We start from the raw sequence: 25079 nt of genomic DNA on the forward strand, positions 1-25079 counted from the left end.
TATTTACTAAAGGTATAATATGTTACAATTGTTGGTTGGTGTTTGTAAACACAGCATTCAAACTTGGCTCCTCCTCCTGAGCTCAACGAGGAGAGAGAACAGTGATTGTCGAGCGAGCTATAGAGTGAATGAAGAGAGGAAGCGGCCATAGGGAGAACAAAGCAGGTAATCAGAGATTGTAATGCAGTGGTTACATTCCAAAGCACAAATAAACACATCCACACCTACTAACAGCCCCGCGGGAGGGTGCAGAGTTGCCGGATTTTGAATAAAGGCTTCTGAAGGGCACCCTACATCCCGTCCAGAAACGTCCCAAACACAGCAAAAGAAGAAGAAAATGGAAAATACAGGCAGAGGGCAGGGTCTCCGCAGATACAGACACCACCACACACTTCTAGTGTGTCACAAGTGATGATCATATCATTATATTCAGGACATTTCTGCATATCATACCTTTAACGATAAGCGTGATAAAATACTTGCAATATACAGCGGCATGTCAGCTTTAATAAAGAAGAGCTATTTTCCACCTTAGCACACGTGATAACACATGAGATGGGTCCCAGCACCGGAGGTGGAGCCTGGAGCTCGAGAGCGTGACCCTATTGATTTACGCATTAAGTCATGAGATTCCCGTTTTCATTCATCCACACATCCGTTCTACCTGTGGCGTGACACACGGTGACACCAGTATCCCATCAGCCATCATGGGCGCTGGGGCCAGAGGATCGACCACGATGCTGCACCAGACCCGGGGTCCAAACTGCTCTCCAGCGTGGGCCAGACGCCAGTGGGAGGTGTAGGAGCCCTCTACGGCAGGAGCACACAGCGCCACACTCACTATACCAACCTGGGCAAACAGAAAACATGAAGTGTTATCAACATGTGAAGAAAGAAGTGATATGTTGTACACAGAGCAGTATGGTGCTGAACACATCCACGGGATTCAGTGGTACAAAGAGACAACAAGAAGGATGACAAGTAGCCTACAGGGTATATTTCCAATAATAGGTGTAAATGAAAGCTTCCTCTGACCTGTCCTGGCTGGAGGAAGGGAACAGACACTTCTCTCCAACGGTCCCCAGAACCTACCGCCAGGTTTCCCCACATGAACTTCAGCTGCAGGGAGCAAAACAAGACCAAACATGATGCTCATTGATCAATGCTACTTTCTTTGACTACAGTATAAAAGTATAAATCAATAATTTAGTGAACAATTAAGTGAAAGGTGTCACTCATAGTGACGAACCCACAGATAATTATCACCAACTCCAACGCCTTAAAATACATAAGGATGGAGGAGGGATCTCTGAGGAGCCATGAGCGAGGAACCACGAGAACAGACTTCCAGGAAGTGTTTTAACGGCCGACACGCACATTGTTCATCAGTTATGTGATTGGACGCTGCAGCCGATCGGACTGACTGACTAGAGTTTCATACCAGAGTGAAGACAGATCACATACTCTTTATCAGTTATTAGTATTATTAGTTACTATTATTAAGTACAGTGGTGTGTACAGACACAAACTATCAAAAGTCTCTCCAGCTGTTAAAGCCGACTGACAGCTGATCCAGATGTGATCAGCTGTGATCAGCGGCCGCCGTCATCAGAAACAGACGACGCTTCACGTGAAGCGACGTCCTCGCATGGTTTCCTTGCGTCTCTCCATGCATCCCTGGTGGGAGGGACTAAGACACAAGGAAAGGACGCAAGTGAGAGAAACGGGGATGCAATTAAGGGTACATCCCAAGTCTCTTAATTGCATCCCCGTTTCCCTCACTTGGGTCCTTTCCTTGCGTCTTAGTCCCTCCCACCAGGGATGCATGGAGGAAACCATGCGAGGAGAGAGGAACGAGGAATTATGTTTTAAGAGACATGAGACGTCCTTTTCTCAGTTGCATCACGTGAAGCGACGTCTGTTTCTGATGACGGCGGATCAGCTGATCACAGCTGGATCAGCTGTGATCAGCTGTCAGTCGGCTTTAACAGCTGGAGAGACTTTTGATAAGTTTGTGTCTGTTCACATGATCACTGTACTTAATAATAGTAACTAATAATACTAATAACTAATAAAAACACACAGTAATCACCACTGTAGAGGTGTGTCTCTCTGTAGTCTGTTAACAAACTGTGTCCTGTGTTCTGTTTATAAGCACAGGATCCATTTCTACCGGACGAATGCGATCGTCTTATTTATGAATTATTTACGTTTTGAAATTGTGACGTCATTATTAAATAACCCAGATATGATTATTGTTTCTCTTAAATTATAAAACTCATCAAACACTCAGGAATGATGTAAAACGTGTTTAGTCTCCAGCTCTCTCTGACTTTAATTGTTTTCATAATAAAAGTTATTGAGGGAAATATCAGATCATGAAAACACAAATCTTTCTAATAAATGAAGAAAGTTGTTTGTGGTCCTTTTGTTGTTCAGACTACAATGAACATTTATTTAAACCAGATGTTGAATCAGAAAACTAATCAAATATAAAGCTTGAGTTTAATCTGTGATCCGTCTTCACTGTTTACATGTTGAACAAAATCTCAGTCCGATCGGCTGCAGCGTCCAATCACATGACTGATGAACAATGAGGCGGCGTATCGGCAGTTAAAAGACTTCCTGGAAGTCTGTTCTCGTGGGTACTCGATCATGGCTCCTCAGAGATCCCTCCTCCCTCCTCCATCCTCGATCCTCAGAGCTAAATAAGAGCTTTGGGGCGGCCGTCAATATGGCGGCGCAGAACAACTTCCGGTTCAAGTGAGAATCGAGGAGCGAGGAAACGACAAATAAGAGACTTGGGATGTACCCTCTGACTCTCACCCACCTCATCAGCTCAATCACTCTCACCTGCCACTCTGCGGCACCTACTATTTAAACCCCAGTCTCACACACTGACTGATTGACCAACCAACCAACAAACAAAGTCATCACTGGAGCCGAGCCACTACTTGGTCTCCAGAAGATGATATACTTCTTGATGCTCTGACCTTTTGACCAGCTCCACTGAGGGATTGAAATTTTTATTTGTATTCACAAAAAGTTGACAGACTTCGATATGATATCAACCGAGCCCATTCATTCTCCCCAGATGACGACCCTTTTCCATTTTAGACCCTCCATTACCGTTCTAATCCACCTGACACACTTCATACTTGTGGAAGAGTAGAATGGGCAACAGAAGAGTACCTTTGTGTCAGCGCTCCAGCAGATTGTTCCAGTGTTCCTCATCTTCCAGTACTTGATAAACTTGGTCCCAGGACGCAGTCGGGTTCCATCGGGAAGGTTTTCGTCCAGAAATGCAGCTGTCATGGCTGGAACCACCAGGGGACAGGGACGCTTTGGACGCCTGGGCAGAAATAAAGTCCTTTAGTCATGCATCCATCTTGAGTTGAATTGTAAACCAGGTTTGATAACTTCTTTAACATCTCAGAAGATTTAAATTAATCTTTATGTTGGAGCCATAATGTAGTTTTGTTGTTTTCTTTTATCTTTGAGGGAAACACAAGAACATGCAGTTCTGACATTGAACACAGGGTGGGGCATTGACCTAAAAGTGCATACAGGTAAGTGCCCGGTGATGAGAGTCAGGAGTGTGGACGGGAAGCTAACAGCTTTTGACAGTGTCAGCGAGGAATGTCAATGCGTTGTCCTCTCCTGCGGTGTTCCTCTGTTCTGTTACTAAGCAATTAAGATGCATTGATACAAGTAAGATTGAACAATGCTGATTTAATGATATGGTGTCAATGTGCAGCGGAATAAATGGATCAGCGGATGGAAAGAGATACAGCGCACTGGACAGTGATTTGTTTGAGGCATAGAACACGCGTCCGAACAAGTTCTCCCGTTCGCCCCCAGTGGCTTCAAGATCAAATTGGATATTTGTTAATAAAGTCAGTACACTTTATTTGAAATGTGTTCCTGGCATAATCTAAAACTGTGGTTCCCAAACTGTTTTTGCCAGTTGTACCGCCATGGCCCTCAAGTAGACACCACCATTTATCCATATTACATTTAGCTAGTTATTTAAACGTTTTTACATTATTTGTAGCTATTTCACCATCTACTATCTTTCACATTAATCTATTACTTTTAGCCATCTATTTCAACCATTTATCCATATATGCTTTCCACTTCTGTGCTTGCTTGCTCACTTATAGCTGGATAAATACAATTATTTCTATTTGAATTGTTATTTATATTATTTCACATTGTTTTGAGCTACTCTACAATCCTCTATGATTACAAATACTAAATAACGCTGCTTGAGAATCACTGAGCTGCACCTTTTAGTGAATATTTTTTTTAATTCACTGAGACCTGAGAAATGATCTTTTTGGTATGTTATAACCGATCTAGTTTGGAGCATGTTATGTTTAGTAACCTACTCAGGGCTGTTGTGCTGGGTGGCTCGAGGCTGGAGAAGGACAGGGGAGGAGCTTCCATCTCTGTGGGAGGAGCTCCACTGTAGGCCCCGCCTTTCCATTCTCAGCTGTTTTCGGATCTCCTTGACCTCAGCTTTCAGCAGGCGCTTCTCTGCTTTCAGCCGCTGCTTCTCCGCCTTTCGGAAACTGCGGTCACCTCGCCTGTAGAACCTGGATGGGACACCAGTGTTGGAGCCAGTGTGCCACATCGACAATGACTCCCTTAAAACATCAAATGTGCCACGACCACAACCTCCGCAGCCAAGTGTCCCGCATTCAATAGATCTGCTTTTAGCATGACAATTTTATATATATAAACTTCATTAACATTTTTTTCAGTTATGTTTAGTTTTTTAATTTAATGTACGTCCATTTAATGACATAAAAAGACGTACATTAAATGGATAGTGTTTTGAAGTGTGGTGGTATCAGGTACTCATCCACAGTCAGCATTAGTATGTGTTGGGTAGTTTGGATTCCCCACAATAAGCCACACAATAACACTAACTAACTAACTAACAGATCGAGGCATACTGCCATATTCTGCAAGGTGCGTTTTTTATTTCTATTTTTCCCCAATGGAGTGTGGTGGCTTTGGCGAGAGCATAGATCTTCAAAATACCCGAACTATCCCTTTAAGCTGGAGTCAACACCCGAGCTATCCCTTTAAGCTGGAGTCAACACCCGAACTATCCCTTTAAGCTGGAGTCAACACCCGAACTATCCCTTTAAACTGGAGTCAACACCCGAACTATCCCTTTAAACTGGAGTCAACACCCGAACTATCCCCTTTAAACTGGAGTCAACACCCGAGCTATCCCTTTAAGCTGGAGTCAACACCCGAGCTATCCCTTTAAACTGGAGTCAACACCCGAGCTATCCCTTTAAACTGGAGTCAACACCCGAGCTATCCCTTTAAGCTGGAGTCAACACCCGAGCTATCCCTTTAAGCTGGAGTCAACACCCGAACTATCCCTTTAAGCTGGAGTCAACACCCGAACTATCCCTTTAAGCTGGAGTCAACACCCGAACTATCCCTTTAAGCTGGAGTCAACACCCGAACTATCCCTTTAAGCTGGAGTCAGTACTTTTGGCAAAAGTACAGACTGTCAGCTAATGTAGTATTTATTTGAATATCTAAGTTATACTTTCAGGCATAAAGCATCTATATTTGAATCAGCATACGGAGCTCATCACCTAACACTTTACCTGCAGCGCACTAATGTATGGATGTCACTTAACGTTTATACTGCTCTTACTTAATGTTCTACTACCTGTTTACATCATATTTACTCCAGAGATAACGGGTCCCACGTTCCCCGTTAGCCTAGTGTTTCTGTGTGTGTTCTCATTGAAGGAGGCCTTTGGCGCATCATTTTCACTCTTCTACCGAACTAAACTGGACTAATAGCGATAAAGAATATGAATATGAAAAAATTACATTACTGCAAAAAGCTGTTGCTGCAAATTCGTAATTGTCGGTAGAATCTATCTTTAAAAATGACGGACATGGCGCGACCTCCACAATTATTCAAATGACTGGAGGTTCCCATGTAATAATAGTCAGTGTAAATAGGGCTTAAGACAATCAGCATGATAAACATCACATTGACATTAGCACTACTGACACCGACTGTAAACTCTTCTTTAGTTCTGTAGTAATCAGCGGTGGAATCCTATGCTACTTTATATTGGACTCTAACAGTTGTAACCCACAGAAGACAATCCAAAGATGTGTACCATGATCCAAAAATACATCACTATACACAAACATGTATTTTGTTATTTGTATTATGTAAAGTCATATCTTCAAAAATACAGAGCAATTTGCATAAATGACTCTGTAAACACATCATTTCATATATGTTCTATAGCTTTACATGTAAAGTGATATATATGCATTTACGAAGCGATTTGTTCACATGAAATTACTTTTGCACATTTGTGGATTGCTTCCTGTCTCTCGTAGGCCATGTAACGTTTGTGACTTCCCTCCTTTTTATTTGCCGAGTTTTGTCCAATAGAGCGCTGCAGGATGACGGTTTTTTGTTGGCCAACCCAGAAGTTAGCATCGCACCGCTTCCCTCCACTTTTCCATTGGATTTGGGATTATTGCAGAAAATGAGCTCTGTGGTAAACACAATTTTATGATACTTACACACTATGTTTAGCAAGATAATCTTTACAACTGATCACCACACTTATGATTGTTGAAGCCTGGACACAATCGGCAGAAGTGAAACGCTAATGTTATGCGATAAGATGACCTCATGGTTGCATGAGCTTGAGCATCCCCTCGTTGGCATGATGACATTTTTTTGTCTCATTTAGCCACTTGTTAGCAACTGCCTTTTTTAAAAGCTGTAAAAGCTTATAAATTCACAAGAGGTGTATTCACTGGTATGGTCTTTATCGTAGGACAGAATGTTAAATGCTCTTAAGCTTGTGTTAACCACAGACTATTTCAGCCATCTAACCAAAAACCCATTGAAATAAACTCTAGTCTCTACTATTTAAAAGTATGAACAATGTCTTTCCAACAAGATGGCAGGTTCATACCTGCTGTGGTCTGGGGCAGGTGATCCGTGCTCCGGGATGGACAGAGGAGTCCTGGCTCTCACCAGGTTGTGACTGGGATCATGAGAGAAGCTGCAGGGCTCGCACAGAGTACAGGAAGTACACACACTGACCAGAGACAGAGGGAAGAAGACGGATGGAGAGAGAGAGAGATGAGAGAATTCCAAAAAAACAGAGGCAGGAAATACCTTAGAGTCCACAGCACTGTCCACTGAGACAGGCTGCTTCTTTCATCTGCAGTTCAAGTCAAATGGAAGGATGAGCAGAGCAGCTGGCGTCAGACCTTTCAGGTAAACCAGAACTGAATCCATTCTGAAGTTTCAGATAAAGAACACATGTCTGTGTAGTAAATGGTAAGTGGACTGTACTTGTACATCTCTTTTCTAGTCGTCCGACCACTCAAAGCTCTTTAACACTACATGTCATCATTCACCCATTCACACACTGATGACAGGGCTACCATGCAAGGTGCCACCTGCCCATCAGGACTCTCTAACATTCATACAACATTCATACACAGTAGGCACAGCTACAGGAGCACCTTGGGGTTAAGTGTCTGGCCCAAGGACACATGGACTAGTGGAGCCGGGATCCTCTGACTGAAGGACGACCTGCTACAGCCACAGTCACCAGAGTAGAGTAGTGTATACACTGTGTCTCCTTCCTCACCTTTCTTTTCATCCTCTCAAACAGAAGAGTTGAATATCCCAATGCACCGGTCAGCCATCAACTTTGACGCTAATTTTGTCTTTTCTTTTCTAACTGTTAACCGACCCTCGTTAACCAATCATTGACCGATTATATTATCATTTCTGCAATTATTAATTTGACTACTGACTTCTCTCACTATATGTATCATTTCTGTCATATGTTGTAATTGTATTATGTTGTTCATTCTGTACTCATGACACCTATTGCACTGCTGGACCCCTCTTCGGTTGGTTTTTCCCATTTATTTCCCCCGTTGAAGGGTCTTCCTGTTCCCATGTGAGGGTCCTGGGACAGAGGATGTCATGTGTTGTACAGGTTGTAAAGCCCTCTGAGGCACATCTGTGATTGGTGATATTGGGCTATACAAAGAAAATGAATTATGAATTTAAAGTAGACCATGAATATGAAATGTGAACTTACAGATCATTACTATCCCTCCTCGTCATTGTGGAGGTTCATTTATGGCTCTTTGACGTTACACCTACAGTCTATGGGTCACACTCGTCTCTTTGATTCTTCAGTTATATTGTGTTACACACCCTCTGGCGTCTTAGAGAATAATGCAGCTAGTATGAACAAAGCATTAGTCTCCACCACATCAATTAGTTATGCTGCGAGCTCGTCACATACGTGTCTGCCTACATACTCTGTCAGGGGTTTAGGGCAGCGTACTGCAAGCGCAGCGTGACATCAGCAAGTGTGTTTATTTGTAGGTGAATAAATGCTCCACTCCACTCCACTCCACTCGAGGCCCATGCTACGTTCTTGTGTCTTGCTTGCCAGCCACTTGCTGATTTACATGAAGGGACTTCACCCGAAGATTAGCAACAACTCCAGGTGCTCCAGTTCAGGCACACCTGACCTTTAGGATGGATCAGTGGTGAGAAGCCTCTCCTTTGAGTTCTGCTCAGCTCTTTTTGAGTTTTAAATGTTAACTGACTGCATTTATCGGTTTCCATTTTTCATAAATTGAAAGTGGCATGAACCCTGGTGATCCCTGGTGAACCCTGGTGATCCCTGAATGGATGCTTGGTTACAAGACTGTGATGCTGAATCAGTAGAGTTCTCCTGAGGCCTCTTCACAGTCCGCATTCTTTTCTTTCAAAATAAGAGTTTTGAAAATAAATACGAGCTCACATTGTGTCCATCTCGTTTACACACGGACCCTGAGACTTTTGTCCGTCAATCAAGTTTTCAGAACATTTTCCACATTGTTTGCATCTGTCGGAGTTGTTTGAGCACTCAGGAGCAGTGTGAATGCAAACTGGTGTCTGAGAAGCTGATTCACTTCATTCATTCTTCTCCCAGCACAAAGCACAGCAAGACAAACAAAGTGAAGGACACAGATATGTGGAATGATTGCAGATCAGCTGGAGAGTATAGCATGAGTCTGGAGAAGTAGATAAGTTCCAGCACTACATTTAAAGTGACTTGTGATAGCCAGCTAGCTGCCGATAGCACATACCTGCACTGGTAGCCTCCTCCCGTGGTCTGCCCCCGGCAGGAGGAGCAGGGAGGTGTGGAGGAGGATGGAGCTCCAGGCAGAGTGGAGGAGGAAACCTCGGGGACCTGCTGGGCCTCTGCTCCTCCTACCGCTTCCCCTCTACCTCCCCCACCTCCTGCTCCTGCTCCTCCTCCTCCTCCTCCTCCTCCTCCCCCCAGGGGCTTGTGAATGCAGCACTGTCCAGAGAACTCCCGGCAGATCTTCTCCACCGCCTCACGGACTACCTGGTCCTTAAACTGGAGGGATAAAAGGGGGGTTGATGGGACGAGAGCGCTTATTTAGTGTTTTTGTGCTGTTGAATTGGTTCACAGCTCATGTGTCAGAAAGACTTCCCCTCCATCAGGTTGTTCTTACCTTCTCCATGTAAGAGGTGAACCAAGCTGGAGGAGTCTTGTCTTCTTCTTTGATGCCCTTTATGTCTTTCAAGATCACCTGATTAACACAAGGTATGATATTCATTAGATAAAACATGCATATTAACATCTTTAATAAATCATTGTCAATGTAAATGACCATACAGCTTTCATTGTAATTTCATCCGCCAGGTCTTCAATAAAGCATGTTGTCTTCTTCTCATATTGTCCACACTAAGACACTATAGCATGTGAAGCATGACCATGCTATGCTGCACATGCGTAACCTGCTGCATGTGAAGTTCACACTTCATGCACGCCTGGAAGAAGAAAGGGGAATATTGTTCATATCAATCCGAGAGCAGTTTCAATGTGCTTTTATTTTCTTATTGCTTCGGTGATAAATTTTAAGGAATTAAAGCAAAACTCAAGTATCAACTGACAACTTGTCAACAAGCTCACTACTGTCCGCCAACTGGACCCATTTAGTCATCATTCCTACACTCTACAGAGTGACTCAGCTGCAGTCTATTAGCACTACGATAACAGTTCTAAGTTATTGATTTAGATAAACCTTTTAAGTTGCAATGATTGATTTTAATGACATAATAATGCCAGTGACTAGAAAATGCCTTTGCTGCTGAAAATGTGTGTGAATGCTGACAGCTGAACGGAACAGCAAAGCATTGCACTGTACTGCAGTGAGTCGTACTACTACATGACTCTGTACATGGAAATTTACATTTTGAAGTCAGTGCAGAGTTTGAGAGCAGGCCAACAAAGTCAAGCACTGATGGTGATGTTACTGCAATGAGAGAGCAAACCAACTAACTAACAAGAACTCGGCGGACCACGGCCAGCCTGTTTCTTATATGCTGTTTATCTAGTTCAGTATGACTTGCCTTGGTTCTCTGTCTTTGCCAGTTCTGCTCTCCCAGACACAACCAGCACCAATCAAGACTTTTAAGCTGTAAAACTGGGCGTCTCAATGGGCCTTCATCACGCTGCTTTCTCTTTGCTCCATGGATTTTTTTAAAGAAACTTCTTATTTCAATTTTCAAATATTCAAAAAAATGGTATGCACGACAAAATGAGCATGAAATAACATTTTTGTATAGTTTCTGATTTACTAAATCTTGTTTGTGTATATGGAACCTCTTGACAGCTCTAATGACTCCATTATGGAGCTCATTGAGTTATTGACAAGAACTACGATAATGAGAAGACATGATATGCTCCATGTATTCGTTAACGAAGGGGTGCAAAGAGGTTACTGAGTGAACCATTTAGATGTTTTAGATTACTCCAAAGGTTTGAAGAGTCTCAATGTATTGTAAAGAGGTGGCAGTCTATACATATATATATATATATATATATATATAGATAGATATGAAACTAGCCTACCATCATTTATTTCTATATCTTTTATATATATACTGTATATCTTTTGAACTGTGTTTTTATGCAAATAACCAGTATAGCTGATGCTAACAGAGTAATAGGATAACATTGATCATTTTGGACGGTTGACACAGCCTTCGGGACAGTTGAAGTTAGTTTTGGAGCCTTGCTGTTGAGTCCATAGGAAGAAAATCAAAATCAAATCAAAGATCTGAATTGGCTGTTCAGACTTCTTAAAGATCAGAAATCAGAATAGGCAAGTAACATTGCACCGGTTCTTCTCTCTCTCTCTCTCTCTCTCTCTCTAGACCAGGGGTGCCCAATACGTCGATCGCGATCGACCGGTCGATCGCAAAGGCAGTGCGGGTAGATCGCATGCCAATCAAAAATAATTTTCATCCTCCCTATGGCATTTGCCACTTGATTGACGTACAGGGCAGCCAGTCTGAGATCACCTCTTTTCTAACACACGGGTCACCACGTATGCGCGGTCAACCGCGCGAGCTACTGCAAAACTCAGGCGAGCTAATTAGTTAATCTTCCAATTTATTTATACTAAAGAAGCTAAAGCTGCAGCACCATGATTTGGGGAACTTCCAAAACCTCGCGTCAGAGCTGGAGACGCAACGGAAGGCGCGCACAGAGCAGATTGACAAGTGTCTGTCAGAGTTTGACAAACGCTTTCAAGACTTTGCTTTACTCGAGCCAGTCGTTACATTTATGTGCTGCACATTTCGGGAAGATTTTGAGGTTGATTCACTCGCATCAAAAATTGCAACGCTGTTTCACCTGAACTCGTCTGGAGTGGAGGATGAGATTTTTACACTGCAAGCTGACATTCAGCTGAAGTCCAGGGCTCATGGACAGTTTGGGAACTTACTCACAGAGGAAAAGTACCCAAACATGAGGAAATGTGATACCTTCTTGACTGCATTATTCGGCTCTACTTATTTATGTGAGTCAGCCTTTTCCCACAGGCTACCAGCAGCTACTATGCAACCCTGGCTGATTCCATTCAGTGCAAGTCATCAGAGTAAGGTAATGACCAAAAATCTACAGAATTGTATTGTGCCATAAGGTTATGGTACAACAACATATATTGTAAATATAAAGTATACTCAGTATATATATATAAATAAATAGATATTTAGCATTTTTAATGTAGGTAGATCATTTTGACTTGGTCATTTTAAAAGTAGCTCGCAAGCCGAAAAAGTGTGGGCACCCCTGCTCTAGACCCATGTCAGGTTCAAAGTCAAAGTCAACGAGTCCTAAGTCAACAAGACCCTGTCAAGACCAACAAGTCCATAGCCTAGACCGGGGGTCACTAATAGGCGGGCCGCGGTCCGGATCCGGATCCGGACCCAGACGCCGTTGTATCCGGACCTAAAACCAAAAGATAATTGAGAATTATTACATTTTGTGGGCGGCTGTGGCTCACTGGGTAGAGAGGGTCGTCCGGCAACCGCAAGGTCGGCGGTTCGATCCTTGGCTGCTACGTGTCCTATGCCGAAGTGTCCCTGAGCAAGACACTGAACCCCTAACTGCTCCCCAGGCGCTTCTCAGCAGCCCACTGCTCCCAATAAGCTAGGGATGAGTTAAACGCAGAGGACAAATTTCGTATATATGTGTAAATGTATATGACAATAAACTTAACTTATTTTGACGGAGCGCTTCCATTTTAACCAGCGCAGCCTTTACAGCACTTGTTCAGGGCCGACCAATTACATGCGTTGTAAATCACATCACGTGATGCTATTCAGCCAATCAAATATGTATTCTGACAGGTTTCCCGACTCGAGTGAGTGATTTACACACACAGGGCTGAGACGAGGAAAGAGAACGAAGAGCAGGAGAATAATTACGTGAGTCAGAAGTTATTTCACATGACGTTCTCCAAAGAGAGAAAAGTGTTCAGAGAGACCAGAGTCTCTAACCAAGAATGGACTGTTAAATGTTAATTCTTCCCACGGACAGTTTAAAACCAGTACGTCTCATGTGTTCAGTTTAAAACCTGTACGTCTTTTGAGCAAACATACCCACTCACATCTGAAATGAACCCACAGATAATAAACAACCTAACAGTCCAGTATGATCAGAATCCTGACACAGTAATTCACTGTCCAACAATGATGTTACCAGAGAGGAATAGAGCTGAAACAAGTGGTTTAATAACCACAGAGAAAGTCCATTCACAAAACTGTATTTTATTAGAAGATGAGTAAAATATAATATTGTGGCTTTTGTGATTGACATCACTTCACACTGAATGAAGTGAATTTAAAGCTGCAGGACAATTTAGTGAAATTAATTTTTCTAAAATGAATTACTTTATCTTGAGATGCACATTTTTCAAAAGCTTTCTGTTATGTAAGTTATTCTTTAATGCAGCTCTTATTGTACTTGAAATGAGAAGAACATTTATTTATGTATTTCTATGGATTATTTGTAATACATTTGAAAACTGAGAATAATAATTGATGTGTATGTTTCTTATTTGATTTGACAGTTGTTGACTACACAAACACATTGTTACTACTACTAGACTTCTTGAATGTATATATGGCACTAAATGGTGCAAGTTAGATATTATTGTAATGTTCCGGACCTTTGCACGAGGAGATTTTCTCAATCTGGACCTTTTGGAATTTGAATTGAATACCCCTGCTCTTCTGTAACTTTAGACTGTAGTGTGAAGCATTCATTGTAACGTTTAACCTGATTGCCATGAAGAAGCTCTGGACAGATCATTTAGAGCAGGGGTGGGCAAACTTTTTAGCTCGGAGGCCACATTGACTTTTAAAATTTGACAGACGGGCCGGGCCAGTAGCAGATGAATGGAGGGATAGTGTTTGTGTGAACTAATATAAACTAGAAAATGCATTTCTTGCTGAAAATGCGTTGGAATGCTGAAAGCTGAAATGAATTGCATGAACATTGCTGAAAGTACAGAAATGGGAGACTACCTGTCTGAAAAATGTTGAAGCCCGAAAGCATTTAAACTGCACTGCTGAAAACCCTTCTAGTTGAAATGTTTAACTAAGGTGTCTGTAGCTGAAAGTATGAGAAGAAGAAGGCTTTGAAAGTTGAAAAGGTTTAACAGGATTTGAAGATCTTCTCCATAGAGATCCCCTTCAAAAAATATTGCAAAAAGGTTAATAATTCAAAAGGTTTAAAGATTACAAATATGAAGTCATATCACCCCTCTCCTGAAAGAGCTGAACATTTAGATATTCGAACGGTTTCTGTAGCTTAAGAAATGTGGAAGGAGTTAAATAGCAAAATACGTACGGAAGAAATATAAAAGGAAGTTGAATAAAGAGAAACAGTAGGTAGTGATATTTGTTGTAGTAGAAGTTTTAGTTGTAGTAGAAGTATTATTAGCAGTAGAAGTATTAGTAATTAGAAGAAGTACTAGTTGTAGCAGTAGTGATATTTGTAGTAGCAGTAGTAGTAGAAGTTGTAGTTGTAGTAGAAGTATTAGTAGTAGTAGAAGTATTAGTAATTAGAAGAAGTAGTAGAAGTGGTAGTATCAGTAGTCGTAGTAATAGCTGTAGTAGTGGTCGTAGTACTTAATATAACAGTAGTAGTAGTAGTAGTAGTAGAAGAAGTAGTAGTAATAGTAAAGTCAGTTTTTGAAGTAGCAGTAATAGCAGTAGTAGTACTAGTAGCAGTCGTACTAATAGCTGTAGTAGTATTAGTACTGGTAGTAGCAGCAATAGCAGTAGTAGTAGTAGCAGTTGTAGTATAAGTACTAGTAGTAGTGGTAGTGGTAGTAATAATATTGATGGTAGCAGTAATAGCAGTAGTAGTAATAGTAGCAACAGCAAAAGTTGCAGTAGAAGTAGTAGTAGTAGTAGTAGGAGCAGTAGTAATACTATAAATATTAGCAGCAGTAGTAGTAGTTGTCGCAGTATTAGAAAGAGCATTCATTATTTCAACAAAAAAGCCTAATTTTGAGCTTAACGTATAGTTAATCCATGAGGCTTTTATTTTGAAAGGGTGGGGCTGGGTGGGGGAGAGAGGGGAGAGGAGACATAATCGTAATGTTTGACACATAAACAGAGTTTATTAAATGACGGGCTTCACCACAAGCATTCCAGTTAGAATTCACTCTGTGGGGCTTTTATTTTGAAATGGGGTGTGGGGGGGGATGGACTTATAATGTTAGATAAACACAAGCAGGTTATTAAATGACAGGCTTCATCATAAGCATTTCAGTTAGAATTCATTCTGTGGGGCTTTTATTTTAAAATGGAGTGGGGGGAGGGGAGTCCTGTAAAAGGCTGTAAGACCTGAATGACTGTATGAGAGACACACAGAGAGAGAGAGACATACAGAGATAGAGGGAGAGAGACATACAGAGAGAGAGAGAGAGAGAGAGAGGAGTGCGTGTGTGTGTGTGTGTCTGTGAGTTTATCAACATCACTAATTAGCTTCATCAGAAACACCTGTGTCCTTGCAGCCTTTTCATGAGAATTAAACAGGGAAACACCTCTCAAACAAATCCTCAAAACTCCCATAACAAATGAGAGGAAGCAAGAGTTGAAGAACAGATCCTGTAAAAATTGTGTCTGTAGTGTAAAAAATGTGGCTGAACTGGCGATCTAGAAATGGGGTACCGTGTTCTGTGGAAGATGTTTTTGAAGCAAAATTTAACATTGGTCTCTATGGAGCAGAAAGTTGGTTTTCCTCTCAATTACAGGCTTCTGTGCCAAATGTGTAAATCTGTGGGATTCCACAGTCATTTGTCTACGACAAGGACAAGATTAGCTACTTCTACATCCAGAAATTATGCATGAAGAGTGAAGATTGTGGACACAGTGGCAAAAGACAAATGTTTTTTTCACAAGAATCTCAAGCTGCTCTTCACTCTAGCGGTGACATCACGCACTCTAAGCTGCGCAATACACACCCATTATAAAAGCAGAAAAGGGCTGAAAAAATCATAAAAGTTAAACTGCTGCAGTTCAAAAAGTATAAAAGATATCAAAAAGCTGAATAATGCAGCAATAGATCAGGGTTTTCTCAACATTTTAAAGTTGAAATGGTGTCTGTAGCTGAAAGTATGAGGAAGTAGAAGGATTTGAAAGTTGAAGAGGATTTGAACATTTTCTCCATAGAAACCCATTAAAAAAATAAATTGCAAAAAGCTTAATAATTCATAAAGTTTAAAGGTTAGAAATATGGATAATATGCTTAACAGCATTCCAACAATTATAAGTAAAAGCCATGACTTGAAAAGTAAAGAAAACATACATTTAATTTCACCCTTTTTTGCCAGTGCATCAATGTTTGGTGTCAGTTTGGTTGTGGCAATTCTCAGAACAGATCTGAGGTGTTCATCAGTGAAAGACTGGTCATTTTAGCAATTTGCTTCTTTGAAGAGATCATACAGATATTTGACTTTCACATCTAACATTATAAGAGCTCTGCTGTGTTAAGTCTTCCCTTGTCTCTCCCCCGTGTCACGGTGTGGGTACATCTCACTGGAGTCAGGAAACGTATCAGAATACCTTTATTTTATTGGCTAAACTGCATCACGTGACGTGATTTACAACGCATTGGTCTGTGTTTTTCCTGCACCGCTGGAAAGGAGCGTGAATAACTCCGCTGCATAAAGCAAAGGCCCGCGACCCACTGAAAACGGGTCCGCGATGAACCACCAGTTGAGAATCACTGGTCTACAGGATCGTGACGAGCGGTGAACAGCTGTTTGTGTGGCGTGTCTTCCGTCTCTTCCAGTTTCCTTCACCTACATTCCCCTGGGTCCTAAGCCCCTCCAAGTACAGCTTATATGTACCAACGTACATTTATAACAAATACCACACATATTATACGGTAATCAGCGTTGCATATGTATCAAACTCTATCGGTCTGTCTTTGTTCATCCTGCATCACTCTGTTCTGTTCTTTAATGTAACGTTACTGGAGCGACGGAGCCTCTCCAAGCTGTTAGCAGACTGTTGTGCTAGCAGGCTCGCGAGTGAGCTGTACCCAGCATGCAGTTCGGCAGTAAAATTTTATAAATGTACAATTATTAGTGTTACAAATTGTTTATGTGTCACAGACTGTTGTGTCGTGGTGTTTCTCTGTTAAAGAGCGTTAGTTGTGGGTTGTTAATTGTTGCGTTATAAAGTTATGACCATGACTAGGGGTCTCTCTCAATACAGTTAAGACAACTAGCTCCGACCTGTTTCGGCTATGCTATGTATGATGGTGTATGAAGAAGTCATATCATATGGTAAATTTAAAATCGGTATACCGCCCAGCCCTAGTGACGGGCCGGATTAAAAAGCCCAACGGCCCGCATATGGCCCGCGGGCCGTAGTTTGCCCATGCCTGATTTATACTAATGCCCACTGACATGGTTTGAGAACCACTGTTATCTAACTTTTACTCTCCAAGCATCTTAGTTTGCACATATTTAGATCAGAGAAGTCTTTTTCTGGTGGTGTGCCCACAAACCCTTTTAATAAGTTCAGTGTTTGGGCCGCTCTAATTATAGAATCCTGCTTACATCCGTGGTTGCCAGTAGTTGGCGCTATGACTATGAGTTAATATTGGCATGCAGAAGTCCTAAAGCCATGGGGGCGACTGTGGCTAAGTGGCAGGGCCGTCCTTCAATCAGAGGGTCGGCGGTTCGATCCCCTAGCTCTGCTAGTCGCATGTCGATGTGTCCTTGAGCAAGACACTTAACCCCAAAATTGCTCCCGTAGCTGTGCCTAGTGTAGAAATGTGATAGAATCTGAATTGTAAGTCGCTTTGGATAAAAGCGTCTGCTAAATGACTGTAATGTAATGTAATGTAATACCCCTGGCCTAGACCCATGTCAAGACCCATGTCAAGACCAAAGTCAAGACCAACAAGTCCCAAGTCAAGATAATATTGTCAAGACTTGCTTCATCACTTTCAAAAGTACGGTGTAATTTCTGCGACTGATTGTATTGTGTTCTACTGACAGGTTTAAAATACTTTGTCCACAGCGTTTATGCAAATGAGGCAGAGCTAATCTATATATAATGCAATACAGTTCACTAGCAGCACAAACTACAATCATCCGCCAAGATGATTATACAGCTGAATCAACATCACCCTGAGGTCCTAACAAACCTGAACATTAAAGTCTTCATTGAGGGAGGATTTATTGCAGTATTAGACTGCATTAGTTTAAGGTGGTGTACCTAATAAACTGACACCTGAATGCATAATCAAACACTATTATTTAAAGGTAATTATGTAATCTGAGGGTACAGATGACTAGTCCACACCTTGTTACTGTAAGAATACTGAAGTACAGTGATGAGATGCATGCTTTTCAATGTTTGTCAAAACTCTGATCCGTGGCAGCTGAGTAATAAATGGACAAAGAGATTCCCAGGGGCCATATATTGAACGAATGTGTGCTGGGGTCTTACCATGCCCTGTTCTGGCACTGCAGCCTGGACTTTGCGGCTGACCACCTGGGCCAGAGCGGGGCAGTGCTGTGGGGGTCTGAAACCCCTCTTGGGCTCTGTTCCGCTGGCCTTGGTGGTGGGGACCCTCGCCGGCTGGCCCCGAGTCTCGTACACGTTCATGTGGAGTCGGTTCCCCTGCCTCGCTGCACTCTAGGAAATAGCAAATGCGTTAGTGTCACCTGCTGCCATCTTTAAAATTAATTTTAGATCAATTTCTAAGCTTTCAAACTAAGCTTCGTCTTTCTTCTGATAACAATAACAACAACTTTGACTTTGCAGATTTTCTGACTCAGCTATGTGCCATCTCACCTTCCGTTCTCCTCCTAGGTGATTTTAACATCCACATTGATAACACTGACTGTAAATTTACCACAGAATTCCTGGAACTACTACAATGCTTCAGCTTCACACAACATATCAACTTCCCCACCCACAGCCGAGGTCACATCCTGGATCTGGTCTGCTTCACTGGTCTCACAATACCGCAACTCTCCAGCCTCAACCTCAACATCTCTGACCACCTGGCTATCACCATGGACATTGACATCCCTATCCCAAAAGCTAAGCGCAACATATCCTTCAGAAATCTCAAATCTATCTCCCCCACACCTCCACTGGCTCCCCGTCCCACAACGGATCCAATACAAAATCCTTCTCCTCACTCACAAAGCCCTCCACAATCAGGCCCCCTCCTACCTCACGGACTTGCTTAACCGCCACACTCCATCCCGTCGGCTCCGCTCCTCTGATGCCAACCTCCTGTCCCTTCCACTCAGGACCAAGCACCGGACATGGGGTGACAGAGCCTTCTCCATATCTGCCCCCTCCCTCTGGAACTCTCTCCCCAAACACATCCGAGACTGCACCGACCTCTCCACATTCAAATCCCAAATCAAAACCCACCTGTTCAAAACTGCTTTTAATATGTGACCAATATCGTGTATTTTATGTTTTTAGTGTATTGCTTTTATATATGATGATTTTAATGTAAAGTGTCTTTGAGTATTATGAGAAGCGCTATATAAATAAAATGTATTATTATTATTAATAAAATGCTCTGCTAGAGAGGAGACATCAGCCTCCTGAAGAGAAAACTCATTAGATTACAATCTGTCAGAAACAGATTATATATAAGCTCAGCTCTGAGTATTACTTATGTTACTATTAACAGTATCATCTTTAATGTACAGAGTCAGGTTGTTGGAGGGGATGGAGTGTTTGGGTCTCATGGGAGCCGACTGTCGCTTTTACAAGTAAGAAGGAAAGAAAGTATTAATTGGTCGTAAAAGAGGTTGTGTTTGCCTTCACAGACGTTGTTCCAGCTGTGTGAATACCTATTGATGTGTCATTTTTCTTCTGTACTATTCAAATGACCACGCAAACTGTTTGATGTCCGTTCTACTCCTATTCTTTTCTACAGTACAGTACTTATTCGTTTCCCATAAGTACATAAACATTAACAACACAAAATTAACTTCCAGTCAATTTACCTTCAATGCCTCCTCATAGTCCACTGGAATAAAAGCAGAAACATTCATGAGCATGATGATGTGCAATCCATTATTATCTCATAGATTGATCTGGTTCTGTTCAGCATACCGTGTCCTGTGGCTGTTTGTTGGCTTACCTTGGCTGTTAATGGACACCTGGAAGAAGACAAGGGAAGAGTCTTTATGTAAATCTGGGAATGTTTACACGATGGTGATACAGTTCCATGAATTAAAGGGGCACACCAATGTTATACAAATGTAGCTCAGTTTACTCATCAGGGAAAGGCTACGAGTCAGCAGGTGAAAACAGTTGTATCATGTCTTCTGCTGCTCTGGAAGAGCAAACACCCTCATGATGTCATTGTGATGTCATCAAGGGTATCTAAGCTATCTAGAAAATGTAACAGACGGTAAATGGTACAAAGCTGACCAAAATGTTACAGTTAACTTTCAATAACTGAAAACATGCAGTGAAAGAGTTAAAGTTCTCCCAGACCGGAGAACGCTGTGGTCGTGACCTGTCAATCACACCATGTTCATCATCTCTGTTACTCTAACGGACCATCATCTACTAAATGATCATCATGTATTAAAGAAGGCTTGAGACCATAAACTCATGTTTACATGTACGGGCACTTTCTCATAGACATCTATGCAATCGGATTTATTGTTGTCACCAGAGGAGTTTCCCCCCTGATGGCCACTAGACAGAACTTAAATTTAAGGTAATTAGGCATTGGCTTCACTTTTCAGAACCGGAGGTTGCTGCTAGGGGTGTGGGACAAATAGATTCTTAGATGCATCAGGATTGTTTCACTTGTAATGTCCTCCTGATTGCCATACACCTGTTGTCCTCTGGGGTCACACCGCCTGGTTTGACTCTTATTTAAAGCAGAGTATAAATTGTCAATCAATTCTGTTTCACACCTTCAGTCTTACTTCAGTCCAACACATTACCACACATTTAGGGCCAATAGACCTCGTTTACATCAAAGTAGACCCTGTTTCTGAGTGAAAATACAATGAAACTGAGTTATTTTGACTTTATATTAATTTGACTATTTGACTGATCACAGAGAGGTATATGTCAAAGTTCAGCGAGGATGCTGTTCTTGAATCATTTGAATTGTTCTAATGGCAGCACATAATCACACCTGTTGTCCTCTGGGCTCAGAAATGACTCCGTCTGGTTTGACTGTTTATAAAGCATACAGTATAAATTATGACCCACCTCTGTGTTTCAACTCTTTACTCAACTTTATTCTAACTCATTACCTGACATATAAAACATGTCAACATTCATTCCTGCAACATTTAAGCCTCCTGTTACCTTCACATGGACTAACACCTGTTATCCTGGGGTCATCTTGACCCCCAACCCCCCGACACCAAACCCGTATACATCCAGAATCCCTGTTACTATGGAGAAATATGCAGATGACCATCAAATCTCACTGATTGACCTACAATTGGAAAGAGATATTTTTTGGGTGTTTTAATGGCTTTACATATCAACATGCTGAGTTTATGTTTACCCAGTTGTCCCCATTAAATTAGGAAAAGTCATTAAATATTAAGCAAAATAAATGATGTCTCATTTATTTAGAGACGTTAAAGGTCTAATGGGGTCAAAAATGACCCCAGGACATGACAAGGGTTAGAAGATTAAGACTCAATGCAGAAAAATCAATAATCAAAAATTCATGCGGGTAGGATGGTAAGAACACGCAATGCATGACAGAATCTTGTGTCACCATGAACGGGCACTTTATCACTGTATAGCTTCACCACATGTTCCAGAAAGCATCGTTTGTGTACGAGAGCTGGCTGCTCATTGGCGAGAACACGGGGATGTGTTTGAAGAGAAGTCTTTATTATGTATTTGTGAATGAAGGCAGCTTGTTATGTCACATGACTCAGAACATGCTGAACTCTGTGTGTTACTACGAGGATGCTGCTACAGGCCCTATTATATTGATCTTCTTGTTGCTTCTCTTTGCAGTGCTGGAAATGTAACCCTCCAGCTGACACATCTCTCTGATTTGTTACCAATATTGAATTAATAAAAGATAATGGAACAAATTGATCAGTTTTTATTATTATGAATCATTAAAATAGCAGATAGTCAGTGAGAGAAAATAAATCAGGATCAAGATAAATCAATAATTGTTTCATAATCACGTCGCAGCCTCGAGATTCCCACCCCTAGTTCAATGTGACAATCAATCATGCATTGATTTGAGGTGATCTTGCCCAACTTCACTGTGATGTTTAATAAGACAGAGTGACAACAGATAGAGTTCCTCACCTCCTCGTTCTCCTCGTCGAAATAGGTCAGCTGAAGACTGCACAGGCCAAACGAGCGCTTTACCTACAACCCCAACACATAAACACAGATGTGATGAGGACTGAGGATGATGGCTCATCAAGAAAGGATGAGAGACAGAGTCACAATTTCAATCCGAACAGTCATTTGCATTTGGATGAACCCCGGCTGATAGGTGTGTGTGTGTGTGTGTGTGTATCCTCGCCCCTCCATCGATGGCTTGAGTAGGCTTCATTCACACTCCGACTGGATCCTAACTCATTGAAAGCTGTTCAGTTCTCTTCATTTGGCTCATGTTGAATGTATTATTCAGCATTTATTGTTGAATAAAAAACAGCTGATGCTATACCTGTACACCAAACCCACTCATTGGTAAAACAACAACTCAGAGTGAAGTCTGACATCTGTGACTCAGCAGCACTCAGACAAATGAACTCCTAGACCACTGTGGTCGAGAGAGATGGACCATAAATCCAGAGGTGCAGGGCTCCCAGCCCACATTTCACCTTCTCTCTCGACACTCATCATTTCCCTTTATGCCTCTTGGCATGTAGGGCAGCAACAAAAGTCTTCCACTCCTGTCTGTCCTGGGCGAGTCGCTGGATGGTGCCCCATGAGTGGTTCAGGCTCTGCATCTCCTTCTCCACAGTTCTTCTCCATGTGTTTCTTGGTCGGCCTCTTTTTCTTTTCCCTTCTGGTGTCCAATGTAAGGCTATTCTTGTAATATCAGCAGGATCTTTTCTCAACACATGTCCTATCCATCCCCATCTTCTTCTCATTAGGATGGTCTCCATGCATTCTTGTTGGCATTTGTCATACAGTTCTTTATTTGAAATGGTGTTTGGCCAGAAAATGTGCAGTATTCGTCTTAAACTCTTGGTGTGGAAGGTTGATAGTCTGTTGAGGTCTTCGTGTGTCATTCTCCAGCATTCAGAACCGTACAATAGGGTGGATAAAACACAGCTCTGATATAAATTAAGTTTGGTCTTGATGGTGTACTGCTGTGACCTCCATGTTATTCAGTACTTTAAAAGCGTTCCTTGCCTTATTAAGACGATTCTTGATGTCTTCATCTGTGCCCCCATCGTGTCTGACAGTGCTGCCCAAATATGTGAACTCGTCAGTTTTAGGGAGATCTTCTCCGTTAACCTGAATTGGTGAGGGATTGGGAATGTTCAGAGTCATCACTTCTGTTTTCTTTTTGCTGATCTTCAGGCCAATCTTCTGACCTTCTGACCAAAATCACTGGGCGGGATGTTTTCTCCTGCATGTGTCGATGAGTATGTGAAAGAAGAGAGAGATCATCTGCATAGTCTAGATCTTCAAGTGATGAAAATAGTGTCCATCGAATGCCTCTATTTTGGTCTTCAGTTGTTTGTCTCATTACCCAGTCAATAGTAATATTGAAGAGCAAAGCTGACATCACACATCCTTGCCTCACACCTGTTTTTACTTGGAATTTTTGGAGAATGTTTCCAACCCTGCATGTGAAGTTGGTATAAAAACTTTGGATCACATGAACCATATCTTCAGGGATCCCATAATGCCGCAATATACGCCAAAGGCTTTCACGATGAATGGAGTCAAATGCTTTTTCAAAGTCAACAAAATTTATATACAGTTCCCTCTGCCACTCTGTGCACTGCTCTATGATGTAACATGAATATGTGATCGTTGCAACCTCTAGCCTTTCTGAAACCTGCCTGTTCTTTTCGGAGAAGTTGGTCTGTTATTCGATTAATAATAATCTTTGCCATGATCTTACTTGGTATTGACAGAAGTGTAATTCCACGCCAGTTGTTACAATTTCTTAGAGAACCTTTCTTTGGTACTTTGATGATGATCCCCTCTGACCAGTCATCAGGTATTTTCTTATTCTCCCATATAGACGTAAAAAGTGGTTGAAGAATTGTTGCTGCTAGATTCGGGTCTGCTTTGAAGAGCTCTGCATTGAGGTTATCTGGACCAGGGGTTTTCCTGTTTCTTAAGGATTTAATCGCGATTATAATTTCATCTTTGGTTGGTGGTTCAATGCTGATATCCAAATCTGCTTCTGCATCTTGGATGTTGGCCTGTGTTGTTGGTGGAGGCCTGTTCAGCACCTCGCTAAAATGCTCCGCCCATCCAGCTTCTTGGTCTGCTTCTGTTGTAAGAAGCTTTCCCTGTTTATCTTCTATTGGTATATCAGATGTCCCCCTGTATTTGCGGCTAATAATCTTGGTTAGCTTGTAGACCTTTCCTTGCTCACCTTTTTTGGCTGCTTCTTCTGCTTGTTTTGCAAGGTCATCCATATATTCCCGTTTGTCAGCTTGCGTCTTCCTCTTCACACCCTTGTTTGCATCTCGATATTGAGTTTTATATCTTTCTTTTAGCCTATCTGATTTTGCTTCCATGACTTTTCTTTGCTCTCTTGCGTATATATCAATGGCTTGTCTCGAGTTCTCTCGACACTGGCCGCTAACAATGCTACTGACTAGAAACCAGCTCTTCCGGTCTTTTACCCTCACAGTTCTGAGTGGCTGGAGGCTCATTCTGATTGGTGGTTTCACCATTAGCTCCTTTCCAGTTCATTAAGAGGAAGTCGATAACACAGGTCTCCACCTGTTTGGGGAAGAGTTTCTGGAAATACATTTGGGCTCTACTCAGGAGAGTGACACTCGATGCAGGCTCCAGGTACTTTGATACAAGAGGGCAGACACCAGAGGGGAGCTAGCTAGGAAGCAAGACATTTAGAGTCACAACAACAAATGGGATTAAATCCTTCAGGTGAACCTTTAGTATGCGAGACACTAAACTACATTCAACTGCAGTAATACAAGAGATGTGGCTACCT

At 41.9% G+C, this 25079-nt stretch overlaps 1 protein-coding gene across 1 annotated transcript in view; it reads right to left on the bottom strand.

Annotated features, from left to right (window-relative positions):
• The window catches only part of nbr1b (NBR1 autophagy cargo receptor b), a 60557-nt gene that overhangs the window by 24479 nt on the left and 10999 nt on the right, over window positions 1-25079 (bottom strand). Inside the window, exons 2-12 of the mRNA XM_076081771.1 lie at window positions 22229-22291; window positions 20058-20076; window positions 19921-19943; window positions 18392-18580; window positions 9574-9651; window positions 9181-9455; window positions 6987-7112; window positions 4392-4598; window positions 3193-3352; window positions 1036-1119; window positions 665-850 (exon numbers count right to left, since the gene is read on the bottom strand). Of these exons, the coding sequence (XP_075937886.1) occupies window positions 665-850; window positions 1036-1119; window positions 3193-3352; window positions 4392-4598; window positions 6987-7112; window positions 9181-9455; window positions 9574-9651; window positions 18392-18580; window positions 19921-19943; window positions 20058-20076; window positions 22229-22291 (1410 nt within the window). The remainder of the gene's footprint in view (window positions 1-664; window positions 851-1035; window positions 1120-3192; window positions 3353-4391; window positions 4599-6986; window positions 7113-9180; window positions 9456-9573; window positions 9652-18391; window positions 18581-19920; window positions 19944-20057; window positions 20077-22228; window positions 22292-25079) is intronic.

Source organism: Anarhichas minor, unplaced genomic scaffold (assembly GCF_050575085.1).
Source record: "Anarhichas minor isolate MPS153535 unplaced genomic scaffold, ASM5057508v1 ptg000007l, whole genome shotgun sequence".
Lineage (NCBI taxonomy): Eukaryota > Metazoa > Chordata > Actinopteri > Perciformes > Anarhichadidae > Anarhichas > Anarhichas minor.